Source organism: Trifolium pratense, linkage group LG2, assembly GCF_020283565.1.
Source record: "Trifolium pratense cultivar HEN17-A07 linkage group LG2, ARS_RC_1.1, whole genome shotgun sequence".
Lineage (NCBI taxonomy): Eukaryota > Viridiplantae > Streptophyta > Magnoliopsida > Fabales > Fabaceae > Trifolium > Trifolium pratense.
Window position 1 is genome coordinate 17,424,032 of NC_060060.1, and position 24,225 is coordinate 17,448,256.

A 24,225-nucleotide genomic window follows, 5' to 3' on the forward strand; every position below is an offset into this window, starting at 1 on the left:
TACTTTGATCACCTTGTAGTGGTTTGCACTATCACAACAAGCATATCTTTGATAATAATAGTTTACAGAAAGATTATTCCTTCAATTCATTCATGCATTAATGAAAAGAAAGATGATTTAGAGTATTGTAAATGGGAGAGGAATTGACCAAGTTGTATGTTTTACTTATCCATGTTTCTCTATTTATAGAGAAAATGACTATTACTTGAGGAAAACAAACTTCCCTTCATAACAGTTATTGATGTATTCAGTTTGAAATAAATCCATAACTGCTCTCCTAGTGTGTTGGCATGTATATCTCTTGCTGCAGTTACAGTTTTGCTAAAAATTCGAATTTTAATAATTCAAATCAATTCAACAAATAAAAAGCAAAAACAGCAATATGTGGGAATCAAACCATGCACATGCAGGTCGCCCCATTCATTGCTCAACCACTAGAACACATTCAATAACACTGATATAATTTTGATTATTAATAGTTATAAATAGTATTACAACAAGTTTATATATTTTGGAAATAACTCTTACAATCCCCCACCATTTACAAAATATGAATAAATCCATATTTCTGGAAATATCATGGTTTCAGATAATGGTATCTCACGATTTGAACCATTACTTAGTAAGATAATGTGTTCCACTTATTCCGAATAGACATTGGTAGACAAGCTTTGAACCAACTATTCATTAGAACAAGTGTGCATAACTTACACATGAAATCTCGGTATTATCAAAAGAATTAATAACTTTGACACATTCAATAAGGTCTTGTGTCACATATCCTTTTCATGAGAATTTAAGAGTCAAACCCTTGAACTCTATGAAGCGGCCTCACTTCATTCTCATATAGGTAGACTATATCGTAAATGCACCCATAATTATGCATTCAAGCAAATATATGCTATATGTCTATTAAGAGGAAAACCTCATCCTACCACTTTCAATCTTATGGTCCAAGTACTTTTACCCCTTGGGATGTATCTATTATCAAGTACTTCAATCACTCTAATAGTGTACTTTCACCATTGAACTCAAGACTTGATATTATTCAAGTGTGAGTTGAGTTTCCACCATTGGTGATCAATTAGATCCGGGTTTGTATCACATCCCTTATGACGTTTTCAATGATTTTAACATCATATCCGAAGACACCATAACCTTGTCAATCATTTCGTCAAATAATTGCAAGTTTTTCCACTTAAATAATTTTGAATATTCAATCATTTTCATAGCTATGCCTTTTATATATTCTTGATAGTTTAACCAACTATCACAAATCCATGACTATGAGTCATTCAATTACTTTGTATTTTATACAAACTCATTTTAAATCATTTCACCTTTGTTATTAAACTAAACCATTTAATAACAAGCATTACGATTTAAAGTTTTCACTTCCGTTTCAACATTCACCGAATATCATTTATTCAAAATATAAAACATGTATAATAATGATCATCATAAACATGTAAAACACTTAGAATTAGATTTCAATTCTATAAAATAATGCATGCATGTGTTGCTTATCATACTCATATGCATAAACATGAAATTTATTATAACATTAGTCATGGTAATAACTTAATTTTCATAGTCTCAACACACGAAACATGTATGTTACCATGTGGATTTGTTGCTACGAAAGATCTTATAAAAATAGCAATAGAGGACATAACTCCAACAATAAAATGCATTGTATTCAAACAATCAAATTATTAACATTGTTACTAATATATACACATACCAGTATATATAACAATCCTAACATTTTAAACCAAGGTATTTAGTTAAAATTCATGTACTCCATTTGAGAAAAATTTGGAAAACAATGATTCAAGTTACTTTAAAAACTTTTTACAGATTAATCAAATAGTCTTATTTGAAGCAAAAACAACAATTTATGCTTATAAGAATTCATGAAAAATAGATATCAATCTCTATAATAAGCATACAAGAACAATAATATAAATATAAATCACAACATCATGTTATAAAGCATTACACACAATAAGTTATACAAACCAAATTACAAATTCATAACTAGTTACAAGCAAACACACTTAAATTACAACATTCCCATCATCGGGTACATATTATATATTCTTAAGGGTGAAAAATTTCTAGAAGTGACTTCTATGCAACAAGATGATCCTCTTGTGCACTAGAGTTCTTCTCTTTGTTCAACTTTTTCAAGAACTTACATTCACTCTTGAAATGTCCCGGCTTACCACAATGGAAGCAACTTCCTCTCTTTCTTTTCTTTTGTCCATGTCCATTGTTGTTGTCATGAACATTTTCTCCATCTATATACATATTATCCTTGGATTTACTAGACTTTCCATCCACTAAAACATATACCTTCTCATGAGCATTTTGATTCTTAGTATCATCCTGTTTACGATACTCTTCTTCAAGACGAAGGTGATTTCCTAACTGCTCAAGAGAAATATCTTCTTTCTTATGTTTCAAGGACTTTTTAAAATCTTTCCATGATGGAGGAAGTTTATCTATTATGGAAGAAACAATGATTGTTTCATCCATATGCATTTTATGTTGCTTAAAGTTGTTAAGAATTCGTTCAAGTTCATATAATTGTTCCATCACTGGTCTAGAGTCTACCATGTTATAATTATTAAATTGAGAGACAAGAAATTTCTTACTGGTAGCGTCTTCCAACATATATCTTGTTTCCAGTTTCTCCCATAGTTCCTTTGCAGAACCGCTACTTTGGTAGATGTCAAAAAGTGAGTCTGATAATCCATTGAGAATGTGGCCCATGCAGATGTAATCATCATTTTCCCACTTCTGTCTGTCTCTTGTTTCAGCAATCCTTTCATTTTCCCTCTCTGTTGGTCTTGTGGTATTCAGAACATACACCACTTTCAAGGTTGTGAGAAGAAATTTCATCTTTTTCTGCCATCGGTTAAAATGGCCTCCATCAAACCTCTCCAATTTCACAAAATCAGAAGTCATTTCTTTGAGTGATGCAGCCATTGATTAAGAAATAATAGAACCTAAAGATTGTTGGAGATTTTTGGGGAAGATACTGCAACACTTGAACAAAGAAGATGTCAATGATGGATGCACGTAAAGATTCAAAGCGTGTTTTCACACTAACCTTTAGGTTCTATTCGCCCCCACCAATAATGTGTATTGGATGCAATTGGGATGTACGGCGAATACCCTGCAGGATACTTTGATCACCTTGTAGTGGTTTGCACTATCACAACAAGCATATCTTTGATAATAGTTTACAGAAAGATTAACAGTATTACAACAAGTTTATATATTTTGGAAATAACTCTTACACAAACTTTATGGATTAAAATTAGGGGAGAGCAAAATTCGTCTCCACCCTATTTTCATGCCTACTTTGTATTTACGGTAATTGTGAATCCACAAATACTTGATAAAAAGTATTTTAGTAAAAAAAAAATTTCTCTTTCTTTCATTTATACATTTTTCTTAATGTGTGAATTGATCAAATATGTCATTCATTGTGAGAGGGAGGAACTATGTTTTGGTTTTCTTAATACAAGTGTTAATCAATTTTTTTTCTTTTAACTTGGAACAGAGAGTGTATATTCTACTTTATATTATTTTTTGACGTAAATCGGATATTTTTTGCGCGTAACTGTAAGGACTAATCCATCAAACTTTGTGAGATCCAAATGAGCAGCAAACTCTCTCTCAATGTAATTTTATCCGTGTAAAAATATCAAATGAGTCACTCGTAGGACCGATATAATACTATGTCGAGTGTATTGATAGTGCTATTTTCTTAACGAAATTAAAATTATTCTATACACCTACAAAAATTCAACTTATTGGCCTACACACTTGAGTAGCAAAGTCCAACAACTCTCTCTCAATGCAATTTAATGTAGAAGGCAAAGAGAGAGACTTGTGTGAGAGTTTTCTCTAAGTTCAAAAAGTCAGCTAACTCTTAACTCTTAAGTATATGAAGTTGTGATCACTCACATTCACAAGTGGTTAAAGAGAAATTAATCAATAATAACTCTTTAACCACTCAAAGAAAAGAAACCTCCATTTTAATCAAGTTTAGTACTTATACTAGCTTAATTAACTTGAACCTCAACCTTGCATTCTATCTAAATATTCAATATATATATATATAGCTAGTAATAAATTTTCCATCTTCTTTTCCAACTTATATTATGACCCATCCACCACCACCTCCTACCTCAGCCCCATTCTTATCTTCCCCATGTTAGTCTCTTCAATTCAATCACAATCATAATCACAACTTACCCACCTCTTACATTTCTCCACTTTTCTCATTTCTTAGTACATTACAAACACTTTGTTTTATTATTATTTTATTTTGTTCTATATTTTTCCTTTTTTTTCCTTCTATTCTATCTTTTTTTTTCAAGCCAAATGGATTCTAAGGAAGGTGATGAGAGAAAAAAAGAAAGAAAAGTTCCTATGTTAAAGTTGTTTTCTTTTGCTGATTCTTATGATTATATCTTAATGTTTATTGGATCTATTGGAGCATGTATTCATGGTGCTTCTGTTCCTGTTTTCTTTATCTTCTTTGGAAAGTTGATCAATGTTATTGGTTTGGCTTATCTTTTCCCTAAGGAAGCTTCTCACCAAGTTGCCAAGGTTTGAAAATTTTCACTTATTTGATTATGTGACATTTTTTTAAAATGAGTCATTTTAGTCTTTGATGTCAATCTTTTATTACTACCTATTTTAGTTTAAAATGACCAACAAAAATATAAATTAATCTCATTGTAATTGATATGATATTATCTCATCAAATAGAGACAAATTTAAAATGAAATTTTTAGATATTGATTTATTTCGTGGATTGTCAAAATTTGTTAAAAATTTTGTTATAATTTAAAATAATTAAATTTTCGTCCGAAAATGCAAGTTTTTTAATTGTATTGGATGCAAATCTAATTTAGTTGTTTGCAATTTTGCAGTACTCATTGGATTTTGTGTATCTAAGTGTAGCAATATTATTTTCATCTTGGACAGGTATGGAAATTATTTATGAAATTAAAATAATTCTATAATTGAAAATGTGAATCTAATTTATGATATATTGTTGGATTGAGATTCTAGAGGTGGCTTGTTGGATGCATACTGGAGAAAGACAAGCAGCAAAGATGAGAATGGCTTATTTAAAATCTATGTTGAATCAAGATATAAGTTTATTTGATACTGAAGCATCTACTGGAGAAGTAATTTCTGCTATTACAAGTGACATTATCATTGTTCAAGATGCTTTATCTGAGAAGGTACATGCATTAAATTCTCCTTTTTAATTTTTTTTTTTTACATGAGTAGATTAAGAATTATATATAATCAATTCATAAATTCTAGCTCAGTAGATAAAAATGTCAAAATTGTTAGTTCAATCTATCCAAAATAAAGAAAAAGAAATATATATATATAATCAATGAATTCATGGGGATTTAAATTATTTTTTCATGTGTTTCTTTGATTTATCATTTGGTCCACCAAAAAAAAAAACTTTATCATTTGGAGTAGTTAATATTATTTTTAATTTTTTAAACAAATGTATGTAAAGTTCCTAAAAAAATAAAAAGTAAACGTTATTTTTTATTAAAAATATAGGAGCACATTTTTAGCAATATACTACTCTTTAAAAAAAAGTATATGTTTTTTTTTTAAGGAAAAAATACACTCTTCATTATAGTGGATGCATTTTTTTGGACATAAATGCCACCGTTAAAATTACAAGCATGTCCTTTTCTGAACCTTCCTCACAATTTTCAATTATGAGCTTATTGAAATTTCACTTTCAAAGTAAGTTAGTTGCCAGGTCATCAAAATTTAATGTTGATCGATATACTAGAGTTTTTAGTTTGAGTTTTTTCTAGTTTAGGTCAATCTCAAACCAACTATTCGGTTCAAATTTACTATCATTTCAAATTTATGATGAAACCGACCCATTGAAGAAAATTGTGAATACATTTAAATATTTGTAAAATACAAGTGAAAATATGTCAAAGTAATAATTTTTATGTAAAATATTATCTTCTTTTTTTTCCTTAAACAATACACTAAGGGTACTTCTTTGTATTTTTCTTTAAAAAATAGAGCAATAAAATTGTACAATTGATGTGTATCTAAACTGTCCTTATGAACAGTTGTAAAACATTTTAATTGGTTTGAGAGTATTGACAAGGGATAATATATTTCAAAAAATTTAAAAATTTGTAAATATTTTTATATTTCTCCCGAACAATTAAATTTTTTTATATTCCTCCCGAACAATTCTTCCTAAAGAGAATTCATTAACCACTTGAGTGACGTCATTCGTGCTTTAGAAGAACAAAAAAGGTCTCTCATCCAAGAGCGTGAATTGCTGCTTATCAGGGCGGCCTCCATCATCCACATGAACAAAGTTTTAGGGACATACAGTGGAAGTAGTAAAATTAGTGGCTGTTTTTCAATTTTAATTAATTAATTAATTAAAGCATGTTAAATTAATGTATTTACTACTACTATCTGTTGACCCTTTATGGTTGTGTTTTTGTTCTACATTTGCGTTGAAAAGCCACGGTTTAATATAGTTTTCTGACACCATATATTTATACTACTTACGTCTTACTATGTGAAAGTGGAGAACAGTAGTGTGTATTTAATGCATTCGTGAGAGCATTTATACGTTTAGTTGGGATAGTTGCCTTATTTTTAAGGTTTTCAACTTTTTTTCTTCTTTTGCTCTTGAACTCAACTGCATGCATGTGCCTCGATAAAACTACTCCATTAGATAGATCGATGCAATGAATGAATAAACTGTACACAGCTGCATCAACAGTCCTCTGCATAGACATTGGTTGTAATGTCATTTAATTTCATTCAGTTGTTTTTACCGCTTTTTCTTCATTCAATTCTTTTGAAATTTTGGGTCGGTTCATTTTGTGACTTTGTTTATATATGACTGTGATCAGTTGTGAGTTACTGTGATTTTAGCAGACACTACATTTTAAAGTTTGAATACAATTTTTGTGTTATCGTAATTTTGTCAAACTTACTGCTCAACCCAAAAAACTCGTTAATATTTTTTCATCCCAAAATAAATGATATATTTGATCTTTTGATACATATTAAGAAGAAAAAAAAATGTAAAAATGAATGACGGGTTCGAATCCCGGTTTCTACACATATAGTACTATGTCCCTACTAACTGAATTAAACTCACGGGATTGAATGAGATTGAATAAGAGATATTTACTATTTCATAGTGATATATTTACTGAATTATCTTTTATCATGTATTGGTGTAGTTAAAAAATATAACCATTATTATAAATGTACAGTGAAATATCTTGATTTGAAAATAATAAAGTAGTATTAATTAGAAGGTAAAAAAAAAATAATGAAGGTAAAATTGTAAAATAAAGAATTACCTTGAAAATCAAATGAGTCATTCATTTTGGAACATTTACTATTTTATAAATAAGTAATTTTTTTATGAAACGGGTGGAATAATATTTATGTTGATAAAGAAATAATTAATTAAATTAAAATTTAAAAAATAAAAAATTATAAAAGGGGGACAAACAAAAAATTCAAGAGTTAAAATATTTAGGGACAAATGTATTATTTATTAATGGTACATAGAAAAAGAAAAAATTCATAATGCAAACTTTGTGACCATTTTTTAGATGAACAAAACTTTGTGTCTATTAAAAGGATTTAATTCATATACATTGTGTGTAAATCAATATTTTACACTGTTAATTTATAAACATAGTAAATAATTGTGATGTGTTGATGGTGTAAAATCAGAAAAATTAAACTCCTTTAAAAAGCTCTGGACTCATATATGCAGTTGAATTAATTGTGAATTGTGGTTACATTGCTCTTTCTTTTATTTTATTTTTTTGGTACATGGTTACATTGCTCTTTCTATCTTCATAAATGCTAACCATGAAGATTGAAATTTTCAGGTAGGGAACTTCATGCACTACATAAGTCGATTCATAGCTGGGTTTACAATTGGTTTTGTGAGAGTGTGGCAGATTAGTTTAGTCACACTTTCAATTGTTCCATTGATTGCCCTTGCTGGAGGTCTTTATGCATATGTCACTATTGGCCTCATTGCAAAAATTAGAAAAGAATATGTCAAGGCTGGTGAAATTGCTGAAGAGGTAAAAACTTCACTATTTTCCCTCTCAAATTTGACAAAATGTTCAGCACAATTTAATAATAATCTATTTAAATTAAGAAATTTAGCATTAAATAATACAAGATATTTAATGTTAAAAAGGTTGATTACACAAGTAACAAAAAAATACTCACTCAACTAACCCCTGAACCAGATTAAGAGGTCCAGTGGGCTGGATATTGGTGGTGAAAACAAAAAAAGAAAAAAAAAAAATACTCCCTTCGTACTGCAATATAAGTCGTTTTGACTATATTACACAAATTAAGAAATGTAATTACTGTTGTATGAAAAAGAGAAATTATGAGTTAGTTTATAAAATTGTCCTTCATTAATAGTATGAGAAAAATAAATTGAATAATTAAAAGAAGAGAGACTAATAAATAGTTAAAGGTATAATAGGAAAAAATAGCCGTAAATGCTTCATTTGGTACAATTTTTTTTCAAAACGACTTATAATTTGGTCCGGAGAGAGTATTTGTTTTCATTAAAAGTATCAAACGTTACTAGTCTTCTTGGACTTGTCATTCAATGATTATATTGATGTCTTTGTGTGTTTCAGGTGATAGGCAATGTTAGAACAGTACATGCATTTGCAGGAGAAGAAAGAGCAGTAAAATCATACAAAACAGCTCTTTTGAAAACTTACATAAATGGTAGAAAAGCAGGTTTAGCAAAAGGTCTTGGACTTGGTTCAATGCATTGTGTTCTGTTTCTATCATGGTCATTACTTGTTTGGTTCACTAGCATTGTTGTTCACAAGAACATCGCCAATGGTGGCGAGTCTTTCACTACCATGCTCAATGTCGTAATATCCGGCCTGTAAGTCCATCTCATCGTTGCATTCAATCCCTTATATAGCCAATGAGACGAATAACTAACTAGTGTAACTAACTAACTAACTAACTAACTAATATACGCGTTAGTTTTCGTTTTAGTATTGTGTCTGGTGTCTGTGTCTGTGTCTGTGTCTGTGATTTATAGTTTACATTTCTAAATTATGTATGGCGATGTTTTTGTTTAACAGGTCACTTGGGCAGGCAGCACCGGATATCTCAGCATTTATTCGAGCAAAGGCGGCAGCTTATCCGATTTTTCAGATGATAGAAAGGGATACGGTGAGCAAAAAGAGCTCAAAAACCGGTCGAAAATTAAGCAAAGTGGATGGTCATATCCAGTTTAAGGATGTATGTTTCAGTTATCCGTCTCGTCCAGACGTAGCAATCTTCAACAACCTCAATCTTGACATTCCTGCAGGGAAAATTGTAGCTCTTGTGGGAGGAAGTGGTTCTGGAAAGAGTACTGTTGTATCGTTGATCGAACGTTTTTATGAACCTCTTTCTGGTCATATACTTTTAGACAAGAATGATATCAGAGAACTTGATCTCAAATGGCTTAGGCAACAAATTGGACTAGTTAATCAAGAACCTGCACTTTTTGCTACAAGTATCAAGGAGAATATTTTGTATGGAAAAGATGAAGCTACTCTTGAAGAACTAAAACGCGCTGTGAAGCTTTCAGATGCTCAATCTTTTATCAACAATCTTCCTGAAAGATTAGAAACTCAGGTAAAGCTATTTGATCTATCCATATCTACCTTTTTATTGTAAAATATGTCTTAATTGCACAGTTAATCTATGCACAGTTAATCTATGCACCTTTAGTATTTTTGATTATGCTTTCATCATTGTTTTCTTTAGGTTGGTGAGAGAGGGATACAATTATCAGGTGGACAGAAACAAAGGATTGCAATATCTCGCGCGATTGTGAAGAATCCGTCGATCCTTTTATTAGATGAAGCAACCAGTGCTCTTGATGCCGAGTCTGAAAAAAGTGTACAAGAGGCTCTCGATCGCGTCATGGTCGGAAGAACAACGATTGTAATTGCACACAGACTTTCTACGATTAGGAATGCAGATGTGATAGCTGTTGTACAAGGAGGGAAGATTGTGGAGACTGGTAACCATGAAGAACTCATGGCAAATCCAACAAGTGTTTATGCATCTCTTGTTCAACTCCAAGGTGCATCTTCCTTGCAACGCCTTCCCTCGGTTGGTTCTAGCTTAGGACGCCAATCAAGGTACGTATGAAATTTCCGTTAATAAATTCCAATTAAATGAAATGATAATATATTTGACGTGTTCGGTTAAATAATTTAATTAAGATCATTTTGACTTGCAGCATAAGCTACTCAAGAGAATTATCGCGTACGGGGACAAGCATTGGTGGTAGTTTTCGATCGGATAAAGACTCAATTGGCCGTGTTGGTGGTGAGGATGGAAACAAGTCAAACCATGTTTCAGCAAAAAGACTATATTCTATGATTGGTCCTGATTGGCCTTATGGAGTTATTGGAACCTTATGTGCATTTGTTGCTGGAGCACAAATGCCACTTTTTGCACTCGGGATCTCTCATGCTCTTGTATCATATTATATGGATTGGGAAACAACGCAACGGGAAGTTAAAAAAATTGTTTTCCTCTTCTGTGGAGGTGCAGTTATAACTGTCACAGTTCATGCCATTGAACATCTTTTTTTCGGAATCATGGGCGAGCGACTTACCCTTCGTGTGCGAGAAATGATGTTTACCGGTAATTTTATTGAACTTATTAATACCTTTCAAGAATGAAATTAGTCCTATTGATTATACATACATTATTTTTTCTTACTACTGTTATTTCTTTGGATGCAGCTATTTTGAAGAATGAAATTGGATGGTTTGATGAAACAACCAACACAAGTTCTATGCTTTCATCGCGTTTAGAGTCCGATGCAACTTTAATGCGAACAATAGTTGTTGATCGCTCGACGATTCTGTTACAGAATGTTGGTCTGGTTGTTGCTTCATTTATTATTGCCTTCCTTTTGAATTGGAGAATAACACTTGTTGTCTTGGCTACATATCCTTTGATAATTAGTGGTCACATTAGTGAGGTGAGGTTCATTCTTTCTACATATCATATGAAGTTTCCATAAGCTTTTTCAAATAGTCTTACAAGTGCTTATGTCAATAGACAAGCTCAAATACGTCAATTCAAATAGGAGTTTAAATACTTTCCTTCTGTCATTTCAGAAACTTTTCATGAAAGGCTATGGAGGCAACTTGAGCAAAGCATATCTAAAAGCCAACATGCTTGCTGGCGAGGCCGTGAGCAATATACGCACTGTTGCTGCATTTTGTTCTGAAGAAAAGATCCTTGATCTTTACGCTAACGAGCTCGTTGGTCCTTCCAAACATTCATTTCGACGTGGTCAAATTGCTGGCATATTCTATGGCATTTCGCAGTTCTTTATTTTCTCATCTTATGGCCTTGCCTTGTGGTATATGTTTTAACTTCACTCTTTCCTTAATATGCTTTAACTTCATTCTTTCTAGCTGGTTCGAGCTAAGGATTAAAGGACTAGTGTTTCGAACTCCCCGATGAACGAGAAAATACCGACATAACAACTAATATTTTAACATTTTGCAGGTATGGATCTGTTTTGATGGGAAAAGAGCTTGCTAGCTTTAAATCAGTTATGAAGTCATTTATGGTTTTGATTGTAACGGCACTTGCTATGGGGGAAACATTGGCACTAGCACCAGATCTTTTGAAAGGGAACCAAATGGTTGCATCAGTTTTTGAAGTAATGGATAGAAAATCAGCAATATCAGGTGATACCGGAGAAGAATTGAGGACGGTGGAAGGAACAATTGAGCTCAAAAGAATCAATTTCAGCTACCCTTCAAGGCCAGATGTGATCATTTTCAAGGATTTTAATTTAAGAGTTCCTTCAGGCAAGAGTGTTGCCTTAGTAGGACAAAGTGGTTCTGGTAAAAGCTCTGTGATCTCACTAATACTCAGATTTTACGATCCAACATCAGGAAAGGTGTTAATTGATGGTAAGATATTTGAACTTCCAATATTTCATTTCATTTCTATATAGGAAACAAAATTCAAAGTAAAAAGAATTAGGCAATAGGGGTGGAAATAGTTCAGACCGCTTAACAGGGGCCTATGGCGGACCAGGTCTTATTGTAAAATAAAGTTTATAAGCTATTCTATAAGGTCAGATTCTCGAAAATATCGTGTTAGGCCTCAAAAAATATTTGTACAATACAAATAAATCAAACTTAGACTGTATAAAACTTATTTAATGAGGCTTACATTAAAAAAAGGTTAGAATAGTCTTAAAAAACAAGCCTATGATAGGTAACATGTAAGACTGGAGCTTTGAATTTTTGAATAGGTCGGATCTTTTATGCAAAGTCTAGTTCGGTCCAACCTATTTCCATGCTTACATACCATCAAATATTAATATATATTGTTAATCATAAATACTATGCATTCTTCTCACAATGAATCGAATTCTTACAGGAAAAGACATCACAAAAATAAATATGAAATCTCTGAGAAAACACATTGGTCTAGTGCAACAAGAACCGGCCCTTTTCGCGACATCAATTTATGAAAACATTCTATATGGAAAAGAAGGTGCATCTGATTCAGAAGTAATTGAAGCAGCAAAATTAGCAAATGCTCATAACTTCATAAGTGGTCTTCCAGAAGGTTACTCAACAAAAGTAGGTGAAAGAGGTGTTCAACTTTCTGGTGGACAAAGACAAAGAGTAGCCATTGCTAGAGCTGTTTTAAAGAATCCTGAAATATTGCTTCTAGATGAAGCAACTAGTGCACTTGATGTCGAATCGGAGCGTATTGTACAACAAGCTCTTGACAGATTAATGCAGAATAGAACAACAGTTATGGTGGCACATAGATTGTCCACAATAAGGAATGCAGATCAAATCTCAGTTTTGCAAGATGGAAAGATTATTGAGCAAGGAACTCATTCAAGTCTTATAGAGAATAAAAATGGACCATATTATAAATTAGTCAACCTTCAACAACAACAAAATCATCAATCATAAAAACATTACAAAAAAAAAATCTTGAATTTTTTATACTGTAATTTTGTATTTTGTATTTTTTTTTCCATCTCATATTTTCAGAGAATGGTTTGCATTGGGGAGCTGGTGTTGGATCAAAATAATTTCATATATATATGTGTGTGTGTTGGTAAGTATTTATAAAAATGTAAAATGTAATTTTTTTATTTAGTTCTTGATCTTATTTTGTTTAAATAGCACTGAACTATACACAGTACACAATCATAAATAAATATCCTTTGCCCTCCTCAATGTAGAGATTTAGTTGAATTATATAATATAGTATATGCATATTAAATATTCAATAGTTTCTATGTAATGATCATTTTACAACCGTCCTTGAAGGGACTTGAACTCCGTCCCTTGAGGTTATGATTAATAAGATGACCTGAAGCGTGTCAATCAGGAAGTCGAAGCAAGCGCCGGGAGTCGTGAAGAATAGGTTGGAGAGGGGAAATGGTGATATGCCCCTTGTGAAGAGAGCAGGAATCCACTTTAAAACTAACATATGCTTCAAGGATAGCTCACAAGCAAGAAGGATACCATAGTTTAGCGCAAATAGTTTTGCATCTAAAGCATTGTTGGAATTTGACTTTGGAGTTCGGAGTGATCAATGTAGTTGTCCCTGTTAAAATCGGAGATACAAAGTAAAGAAACACAAAATAACGGATAATGACTAGGGTTTACATTAGAATATTGGTGGATAATTCAATTATAGGTAATTTTCATTGTTTCATAAATTGGAATAATGGATTGTGGATTTCTTATTAGTTTGGATACTGATTTCTTTTGTTTGGTAGCTTCTCTCTATATTGGTTCTTCTTTTTATTGAATAACACTTCTCCTTATTGCACTTCTGATTGTATTGAACTTCTCCCTATTGCACTTCTCCCTATTGATTCTTCTGATTGCATTGCACTTCTCCCTATTGATTCTTCTGATTGATGACACTTCTCCCTATTGCATTCTTCTGATTGCATTGCACTTCTCCCTATGGATTCTTCTGATTGCATTGCACTTCTTCCTAATGCACTTCTCTTTTGATTGCATTGCATTTCTCCCTATTGTATTCTTCTGATTGCATTGCACTTTTCTCTTGCACTTATCTTCTGATTGCATTGCACTTCTCTTCTGATTGCATAACATTTCTCCCTATATCAAATATCTTACCATCAATTAACACCTTTCCTGAAGTCGGATCATAAAATTTAAGTATAAGTGAAATCACAGAGCTTTTACCAGGACCACTTTGTCCCACTAAGGCAACACTCTTGCCTGAAGGAACTCTTAGATTAAAATCCTTGAAAATAATCACATCTGGCCTTGAAGGGTAGCTGAAATTGATTCTTTTGAGCTCAATTGTTCCTTCCACTGTCCTTAATTCTTCTCCAGTATCACCTGATATTGCTGATTTTCTATCCACTACTTCAAAAACTGATGCAACCATTTGGTTCCCTTTCAAAAGATCTGGTGCTAGAGCCAATGTTTCCCCCATAGCAAGCGCCGTTACAATCAAAACTATAAATGACTTCATAACTGATTTAAAGTTAGCAAGCTCCTTTCCCATCAAAACAGATCCATACCTGCAAAATGTTAAAATATTAGTTTTTATATCGGTATTTTCTCGTTCATCAGGGAGTTTGAAACACTAGTCCTTTAACCCTTAGCTCGAACCAGCTAAAAAGAATGAAGTTAAAGCATATTAAGGAAAGAGTGAAGTTAAAACATATACCACAAGGCAAGGCCATAAGATGAGAAAATAAAGAACTGCGAAAATATAACATATACTCAATTCTTTTTTTCTTTTTTTTTGACAAAAGTGTAGCTCAATTCTTAATTAATTAATACAATAATAATAATAATAACAATAAGCAGACAAACAATAAAGATATATGTAATATTATATAATAATTGAAGATAGAAACATTGTTACAACATGATGACAAAGTTATAAAAAGTAACAAAGTTCCCCTAATCACAAACACCTAACCCTAATCCTAGCCAACAAAAGTTTGAGAGAACATGTCTATGACAAGATAACAGTTATTTGAAGATACATCAACAGCAAAATTCATCTCTGAGTTCCATATATGGTTTACTCCGTATTTATGAGGGGTGACATAGGTGGATTTTTGGTTCGGATCACCAGATATGGAAACCACACTGAATACAGTCAAGTTGCTTGCAAAACCAAGACCGCAAAAAATGCAATCAACATGTCTCCGAAAGGATGATAAGTTGAGACTCAAATTTCTGTACTCCATGGTGTTTTCTGATGCCATGGTTTTTTCTGAAGCCGTACGCAGAGTTGGAATAGTGAGTTGGTTCAAATTCAATAGAGTATTTGAAGAAAGAGGAGGAATGTGATGTGTTGTGGGGTTATTAACATATACTCCCTCCGTCCTAAGAGCTAATTTGACCAAGAAACACCATTTATTTTGCTTATGCTTTCATCATATTTTTTTAATAATATATAGATATAAATATTAATATCTTGTTTGATTTGTTTTATGAATATTTTCAAAATATTAAATTTTTATAATTTTTATTAATAGAGAATTAAAGATATTAGTGATCAAAATTGTGTGTTGGCATACATGCATTAGTCAAACTAGCTATTATATTTTGGGACGGAAGGAGTATATATTATGGGGTGGAGAATGGGTCGCTGCAGGGCCAAAACGCCCAACCGGCCTAATCCACAGATGGTGGAAAGCAGCCCATTTTCTCTTTAGGCCCCCAACCTATATTTTATACCCAAAAAATTTAATTTTGCCCTTGATAAAAACTTCGGTTCGCAGGAACCAAAGTTTTTTCTAGTTCAAATTCAAGAAAAATTTCAGTTTAATTCGGTTTCTGTTAATCGAATTTTTTTTCAAGGCAAAAAAAATTTGGTTCTTAGAAACCGACGTTTTTATTGAAGGGCAAAAAAGTAAAATTCAGGGGGGAAAAAGATACGTTGGGGGCCTAAAGAGAAAACATCCCCACACCGAACCTATTTTGGGCTACGGGTTATTTGGATTCGGGCCAAACGGGTTCGGGTCAAAATGGATGATTTTTACGGGTTGGGTCATTAGCAGCCCAATTGATTTTTTTTTGTTTTACTGGTGTTTTATGTTTAATGGGCCAAATTTAAAAATTTTTGCAGCCCAATTTTGGTCTTTTTATAACAGTTCAATTTTGACCAGTAACAATCCAAATTTACCATTTTTCATTCAAGAGAGTAAAAAACAATAAATAAATTAAATAAGAATTAAATTTACAAGATTAGTACCAAGTTATAAACTCGTTTGGAATTGATTATCCGCGTGCCTTTTCATTGAAGAGAAGAACAACCGTTGATAAACCCTTTCATCAACGGTCATCATCTTCCCTTACCATCATTCTTATTTCCCAAATTTTCACAATTCCCGCGCGTTTACCCCTTTCACTCTCAAAATTCCCAACTCTTATATATTCACACCAATCCCTGTTTTCTCCAAACACAAAACAAATCTAACAAAATCCCTAATTTCTCTCTAATCTTTATCTAATCCTCAATTGCCATGGCTCGTACCAAGCAAACAGCTCGCAAATCCACCGGCGGCAAAGCACCGAGGAAACAGCTGGCAACCAAAGCTGCTCGCAAATCTGCTCCGGCAACCGGAGGAGTCAAGAAACCACACAGATTCAGGCCAGGAACTGTTGCTTTGAGAGAAATCAGAAAGTACCAGAAGAGCACGGAGCTTCTTATCAGGAAGCTTCCGTTCCAGAGACTTGTTAGGGAAATCGCTCAGGATTTCAAAACTGATCTCCGATTTCAAAGCAGCGCTGTTTCCGCTCTTCAAGAAGCTGCTGAAGCTTATCTTGTTGGTTTGTTTGAAGATACTAACCTTTGTGCTATTCATGCTAAGAGAGTTACTATTATGCCTAAGGATATTCAACTTGCAAGAAGAATCAGAGGCGAGAGGGCTTAGATTTAGATTTGGTTACAATGTTCTGAGATCTATTGATGTTAATTGTGTTTCTTGGTTAGGGTTAGGTTTTTCTTGATTAGGGTTAGAACTTTGATGTTGCTTTTATTTTCTGTGTTGAAGATAACTTGTTTGTAACAATGCTTCCATATGCAATTATCTAATATTACTGTTATCTTTGATTGTTTATCTTGCTTTTATATATTTATTTTGTTACTCATCTTTATAAACAATAGTTGAAATTCTAGGTCTTGAAAAATCTTATTGGGGCTCAATGACATTGTCTGTTGCATTGAAATACGATCTGTGCATTCCCCTGCTTTTAATTGACTATGGAAACACATTTCGGTTATCGAGTTGTTGTGTATTACTAGTACCTTATAGATATCAAAGCCTGAACAATTTTATTCAATGTGCATTCATTTTGTTCACGATTCCAGGTAGGGGTGTGCATGGTTTGGAAACCACACCACACCCCACCTAATTTTTGGTTTTGGTTTAGATCCAAAACCATTTCATGACAAACCGGTTATTTTATAAAACCAATTTGGATATGGTTCATAACCAGTTTGAAACCAATTCATAACTAGTTTGTAATAAAAATCGGATTATTCACTTGAACCAATTTTAAACTGTTTTTTTTTTACTCAAACCAATTTTAAACCGGTTTTTTTACTCAAACCAATTTTAAAACTTTTTTTTTTACTCAAATTAATTTTAAAACTGATTTTTTTAAGAAAAAAGTTTATACTTCTTCATAGGCGTTGCCATAAATGCACACAATGGCAGAACACAAACTGATTGTATATTGAGCACGGAAAATCACCTACTTGAGTGTAAGTCCAATTAAAGGCTTCTAAGGGAAATCATCGCATATAAACTATAATGATCAGAAACAGTAATTGTAGCAGCAGAAGAATGCATCATCTATGGTTATTTACCATCAAATTCATATACCTTTTCTATTTTGCTGCATCTCAGAACAATAGCAATACACAAGAACTACTTAATTATAGAACTACTCAACAGATTCAACAAGTTATTCAACATAAATCAACATTAGATTATTAGATTCACTCACCGATTAAGCTGATTTTGCGATTTAAGCTGATTGGATTGTCGTCGATGGTGAGTGGTTGTGTGACGGAGGACGAGGTGGATTCGCCGGTGGGAGTGGGTTTGACGGAGGAGGAGAGTGGGTTTGACGGAGGAGGATTCGCCGGTGGGAGTGGGTTTGACGGAGGGGGATTTGCGATGAAACTGTGATTTTGTGATTTGGTTTCTCGCCTTTGAAATTAATTCTCAGAAGAATAAACCGGTTCTAAACCAACTAAGTGAAATGGTAAACCGGTTTACCATTTTTATGTTTTATGGTCTGGGTTGGTTTATTTATAAATGGGCTGGGCTTTTAAAAAATGGAAATGGTTTGGTTAGTAATTTGGGTATGGTTAACCTTATTATTTGCACACCCCTAATTCCAGGTACAATTGTTGTTGATTGTGTTGTTTCTGAGCTGAGTTGTGTTCTTGTGAAAGTTGATGTAATCTGATACTTTCATAATTGATCCTTCAAGTTATGCCTGCGCCTGTATCATATTGAAATTGAAATGTGTTGCCACATTAAGACACTTTTTTTTACTATTTAAAATTCTGAATTGTTTATGTTAGTGTTGGGATTTTGGCAATGCTTCATAGGTTGAAACATATTGTCCTTGTGCAAAAAGGATATGCCCTTATTGCAACATCAATTCATGAAGATATTCTTTATGGGAAGGAAGGTGCTACAGGTTTAGAAGTGATTGAATGAGTCATTTGTATGGAACAGTACTAACACCTCTATTGTGAAAACAGTGGCTCGAAATATGTAGCCAAGAGGCGATGCAAAAACGACAAATATCCACTTTGCTGACTTTAGCCTCTCTAAAACTGGCCTTGTGCTCGATCAGACTTATCCGAGCATAACAGTAAGAGATAGTTTCAGTTATCTTGATCCAGAATACAGTACTATTAGGCAACAACTCAGAAATCAGATGTTTATTCATTTGAAGTAGTTTTAATGGCAGTGCTATGTGCAGGACCGGCAACAAACTGGAAGACAAATAATGATTGATAAAATCATGGATCAACGTCTGTCCGGGAAGGTCAACCCTGCCTCGCTTAAAAAGTTTGGGGAGACGGCGGAGAAGTGTTTGGCTGAGTATGGACTGGACCGGTCAATCTTGTCTTTTTGCCAACTGTTGGTAGTCTCTCATTTTCAGAATACTTGGGTAAGTTCTTGTCATTGACTTATTTCTTGCTGTCCATTGTTCAACACTATATGATAAAAAAATCTCATGGAATTTCCATGCTTGTGCTTATATCACTATGCAACAACAGATTCCAATAGAAGGCGTTTTCATAATTTAAAGTGTGAACAACCTTGATCATATGCACGATATCATAGGGTGTGAATTGATGAAACCTTTCATATAATCACTATATTCAATCATTTATAAGCAAACAAATTAATACAATTTTCAATCATTATAGGAGAACGATGGAAGCTGCCAAATTTATCTTCTGCAAACAATATCATTACCACTATTGGAACCACATTACAATCTTTAGCAGGAGAGAATATACGAACATTACAATCCGCAGAAACAAGTGTTGTTGTTCTATACTTTTCTTCCCCTCCAACTACTGCCATAGCCACACTCTCAGCTTTGCTGGATTTGGAAAACTTGGCTGATAAGTCCTACAAAAAATTCTTCCAACTTTGGACGATAAAAGATAAATTTGAACTGCACCTCCAAATGAGCAAATAGAATTTGAACCAGCCTTGTCTCTCTAAAGAGGTGCAAAACGGCTTCTCTAAGTTCTTTTAGTATAATCAAGGTAGACATGCAAGTACAGAATAAAATATTGGTACAAATGCAAAATGGCATATTTATAGATTTGGATTACTCTGAACCCTTAATTGTACTAGAAAAACTTAATTTTTGCTCCAAGCAAACAAAACAAAAATGATTAACATCAATAAAACATTATCCATGATTCTGCACAACACTTCAAACAAAAAAACAAACTCTTTTCTTATATATATAGCAAAATGAAAATACATGACCAATGAATAAAGATAAATATGGGAGAAGTATCAATTCTCACTTCATTGAAACAGAAAGCAATACATACAACATTACAACTAGTAGGTTGCAGGGAAATCTATGGTGAACTGAACACAATCATACATAATCAAATACTGGTAACCAAATTCAATTAATAACAAATTAGTAAACCAAGCATTGCTAAATGTTCTTCCTGCGAGAACATTCAGTTTTCTTAACAACAATGCATCGAGTTGAATTACTAATTATGAGTGCGGACACCTGAAATTCAAATCAAGAAGAAACCCATTATTACCATTGTATTTTGTATTTGTAGTTTAGGCATTTTGAAATGCACAATATGATAACATTCAAATTATAAATCCATAAGTAAATAATGAGTTAGCTATGATTCAAATAAGCATATAAAAGTATCAGTTTATCTCACCGGCAAGAAAGGTCTTCCTGATTATACTAAGCTCTCTAGTGACATCCACAATATTCATTCTTTCCCTTAGGGATTCCATTGAGCAAATAAGTCCAATCCTAAAAAGTGAAACTAAGCACTCTGTCACACTTAGGATAAGATTCTCACTGTCTCCATCTTGTATTGCTACTGCTGCATCTCTTGGTACAAGACATTGGTCCAAAATCTTTATAAGATCATCAGGAAATGAATTTACAACAAAGTTATGTAGATTTTGACCATCTTCAAAAAATTCATCAGTGGGTCTTCTACCAGTAAGCATTTCCAACACAAGGATTCCAAAGCTATACATATCACCACATTTTGACACTTCAGAACCCATTCCATACTCTAAAATATGTAGCAAAAGTTGTTAATATATGTCCTTAGTATAATATTAAGTCTAGGCCAGAATAGGACGATTCAAAGAAACAAAGGAAATTGAAGAATTTAGAACATACCTGGAGGAGCATAGCCAACGGTTCCTTTTATTCCAATTGTACTGGTATTCTTATGTGAGGTACCGCCAATGGCCGAGATGAGTCTTGCTATACCAAAATCACTCACGTGGGCAACCATGTCATCATCAAGAAGGACATTACTTGGCTTTAGATCACAATGAAGGACCAATTGCTCACATTCTTGGTGAAGATAATGTAACGCAGAAGCAACATCGATAATGATGTTTAATCTCTGACCAAGGTTCAATGTTGTTGGATGTTCTGAATTTAAAATATTGGGATGCAACCATTGTTCTAAGCTTCCATTTTTCATGTACTCAAAAACTAGAGCTTTAAATTCCTGACCTTTGTAATCTATACTAGAACAACATGTTAAAATCTTAACTAAATGTCGGTGTCTAATATTCTTGAGTGCATTACATTCAACAACGAAACTTTTGTGAGCTCCCTTCTTTTGGAGGTCCATGACCTTTATAGCAACAACATTATCTTCTAACAAAAGATTTCCTCTGTACACTGAACCAAAACTTCCTGATCCGATCAAGTTTCTAGTCGAGAACCCATCGGTTCCTCGATGCAAGTCTTGGTATGAAACTGTAGCCAGCTGATCAATTGTTGGTGAATCAAAAGATCGTTTTTTATTTCTTTTCCTCATCCAGTAGATAATTATAATAAATGAAAGTATGAGAAGAAAAGAAATAACACTAACTATCACTGCTATCAACCTGAATTTATGGTGTTTAGTGTGTTTCCTACCCTTGATAGGGCATGGTGGTAGATGCAGTTGTGAAATACCTCCACAAAGCTTATTGTTTTCAAAAACATCTACTTGAGTTACATTTCCAAAGACACCGTGTGTCGGTACCTCGCCTTCCAGCATGTTAAAAGAAACATTCAAATATTTTAAAAAAGAGATATTTTGCATAACATCAGGAATTGATCCAGACAATTGATTTCTTGAAATGTCTAAATATTGAAGACCTTTGAGAGAAGCCAAAGAGGAAGGTATTGTTCCATTAAAGGAGTTACCTTGCAAATAAAGGTATTCTAAGCTTATACATTCACCAATTGCTCCAGGAATATCACCAGATAGATTATTCTCAGAGACATCTAGCATATCAATATTTTTTAGCATACTCACTTCTCTTGGTAAGCTACCACTTAAAGAGTTGTGTGACAAGTTCAATATGTTTGATAAAGAAAAAATATTAAAAATCTCTAAGGGTATGTTTCCACTAAGCATATTCTGAGAAAGATCAAGATATTGTAAGTTTTGAGAGTTTCCTATGCTTGGAGGAATATTTCCCTGAAACATATTAAGATGTAAATCCAATTCAAATAATTGATTGAGATTTCCTATAAAGGGTGGTATATATCCTGACAACTTGTTTACTTCCAAATCTAACACTTGCATCTTTTGGAACTTCTCAAAAGTAGTTGGAATAATTCCTTCAAAGTTGTTAAAATCCATGGTCAAGATAATTAAGCCAACTAGATGTCCTATTTCTGTAGGAATTTTTCCTGATATCTGATTATCCCCTAGATATAGTTCTTTAAGTTCAACAGAAATATTGCCTATAGAATTTGGCAAATTACCACCAAAATTATTACCAACTATCGAAAGCGCTTCTAGTTTACTACAATTTGTCCAATACTTTAAAAAATCTAAATCTTTGGATGAATTGTTACCTAAATTGTTCTCTTCCAAATTCAGAAATTTTAAATCTTTTAGCCTTCTTAGAATTGGAACTTGTCCGACAAAATAGTTTTGACTGATATCAAAATATGTCAAGGCAGAAGATGCATTTATTAAGGAAGTGGGGATTGAGCCCGAAAATTGATTTCCTCCAAATGCAAAAGTTTGGAGATTGGGGAGGGTGTGGAACATGTTGGGAGGTAGAGAGCCATGAAAGTTATTCAATGCTATGGAGAGCTTAATTATTGATGAGATATTGTAGAGACAAGAAGGAATTATACCGGACAAATTGTTTTTACCGACATTTAAAGTTGTGAAGTTTTTGAGGTGACATATTTCTTGAGGGATATCTCCTTTTAATTTGTTAAAAGCAAACAAAAAACTTGTTAAGCATGAAAGATTTCCTATGACAGAAGGTATTTCTCCGGTTAAATTGTTTCTATCAATGGCTAGTGATTCAAGCTTTTTCAAAGAGCCAATTTCAATTGGTATTTTGCCAACTAGAATGTTATATCCCAAATTCAAGTCTTTGAGATTAGAGCAATATGTCAAGTTTGTTGGAATTTTACCTGCAAACAAATTTTTGTCGAGACGAAGTTGTTGCAGTTGTAGCAACTTACCAAGTTCTGGTGGGATTTCTTTAAAGAAACTATTGTTTCTAAGATTGAGATTTATCAGAAAAGTGAGATTGCCAACATGGGGAGATAAAGTTCCATGTAACTGATATCCTTCTAGGTTCAACTCTGTAACTCTTTCATGCATGGGGCTGCATGTGACTCCATGCCACTTGCATAAGTGGATGGAAGTATTCCAAGATTCAAGAGTTTTATGTGGATCATTTAATATTGATTCTTTGAATTTGAGCAATGCCAAATGATCTAATTGGTTTCCTAATATTGCAGCCATAATGTTGTTTGGACTAAACCACATTAAATTTAAGGTAAACAGAAGAAACAGATGAAGGTATAAAAGTATAGGTGACAAGAAAGAAAAAGACTTCATTTGATTTAGGAGAAAGAGGATTAAAATATATAGGTTTTGTTTGAGTTTGATACATAAGAGTGCATGCATAATGCATTTAAATACTGGTAGCAAGAGAAATAGTGCTGAATAATACAAATTCAAATTTTTATTAACTCCATACACACAAAATAGATTATAAACCAAAGTCAAGTCAATTGATTGAACATACAGCCATTGATTGATTTCCAGCTTGAGAATCGTGTGTTTTGGGGTGGAAAATAATGTCTCATCGACATGCTATATGGAACAGCTGATGTTGCTATGCTACACTGAAAGTACTATTTCTAGTCATTCGATACATGACTAAATTGAGAGTATTTTAGAGAGTAAGAAATACGATAGGTGACTCTTTTGTATGAGAATTATATATAGTCTCAAACAAGACCCAAAACCATCAACGTGAGCACGAATCTTGCCATCTCGACATTGATGGTTGTCACA

General features: G+C 33.0%; 3 protein-coding genes across 3 annotated transcripts; 2 read left to right on the plus strand and 1 right to left on the minus strand.

The window, feature by feature from the left end:
* Nucleotides 1-3,562: 3,562 nt before the first annotated feature.
* On the plus strand, nt 3,563-13,237 carry LOC123909771 (ABC transporter B family member 2-like). The gene is made up of 12 exons (XM_045960659.1): nt 3,563-4,629; nt 4,956-5,010; nt 5,098-5,273; nt 7,959-8,159; nt 8,736-8,995; nt 9,201-9,741; nt 9,874-10,253; nt 10,355-10,764; nt 10,866-11,107; nt 11,247-11,494; nt 11,644-12,056; nt 12,532-13,237. Exons 1-12 carry the CDS (start codon nt 4,402-4,404, stop codon nt 13,080-13,082), a joined length of 3,705 nt encoding a protein of 1,234 aa, XP_045816615.1. The 5' UTR covers nt 3,563-4,401; the 3' UTR covers nt 13,083-13,237.
* A 3,323-nt stretch (nt 13,238-16,560) lies between these two features.
* LOC123909773 (histone H3.2) lies at nt 16,561-17,242 on the plus strand. Its single transcript, XM_045960661.1, has one exon. It carries the CDS (start codon nt 16,646-16,648, stop codon nt 17,054-17,056), a length of 411 nt encoding a protein of 136 aa, XP_045816617.1. The 5' UTR covers nt 16,561-16,645; the 3' UTR covers nt 17,057-17,242.
* A 2,298-nt stretch (nt 17,243-19,540) lies between these two features.
* On the minus strand, nt 19,541-23,878 carry LOC123909772 (probable LRR receptor-like serine/threonine-protein kinase At3g47570). The gene is made up of 3 exons (XM_045960660.1): nt 21,066-23,878; nt 20,587-20,955; nt 19,541-20,420 (listed from the first exon to the last, which is right to left on the minus strand). Exons 1-3 carry the CDS (start codon nt 23,830-23,832, stop codon nt 20,401-20,403), a joined length of 3,156 nt encoding a protein of 1,051 aa, XP_045816616.1. The 5' UTR covers nt 23,833-23,878; the 3' UTR covers nt 19,541-20,400.
* Between the last annotated feature and the right edge of the window lie 347 nt (nt 23,879-24,225).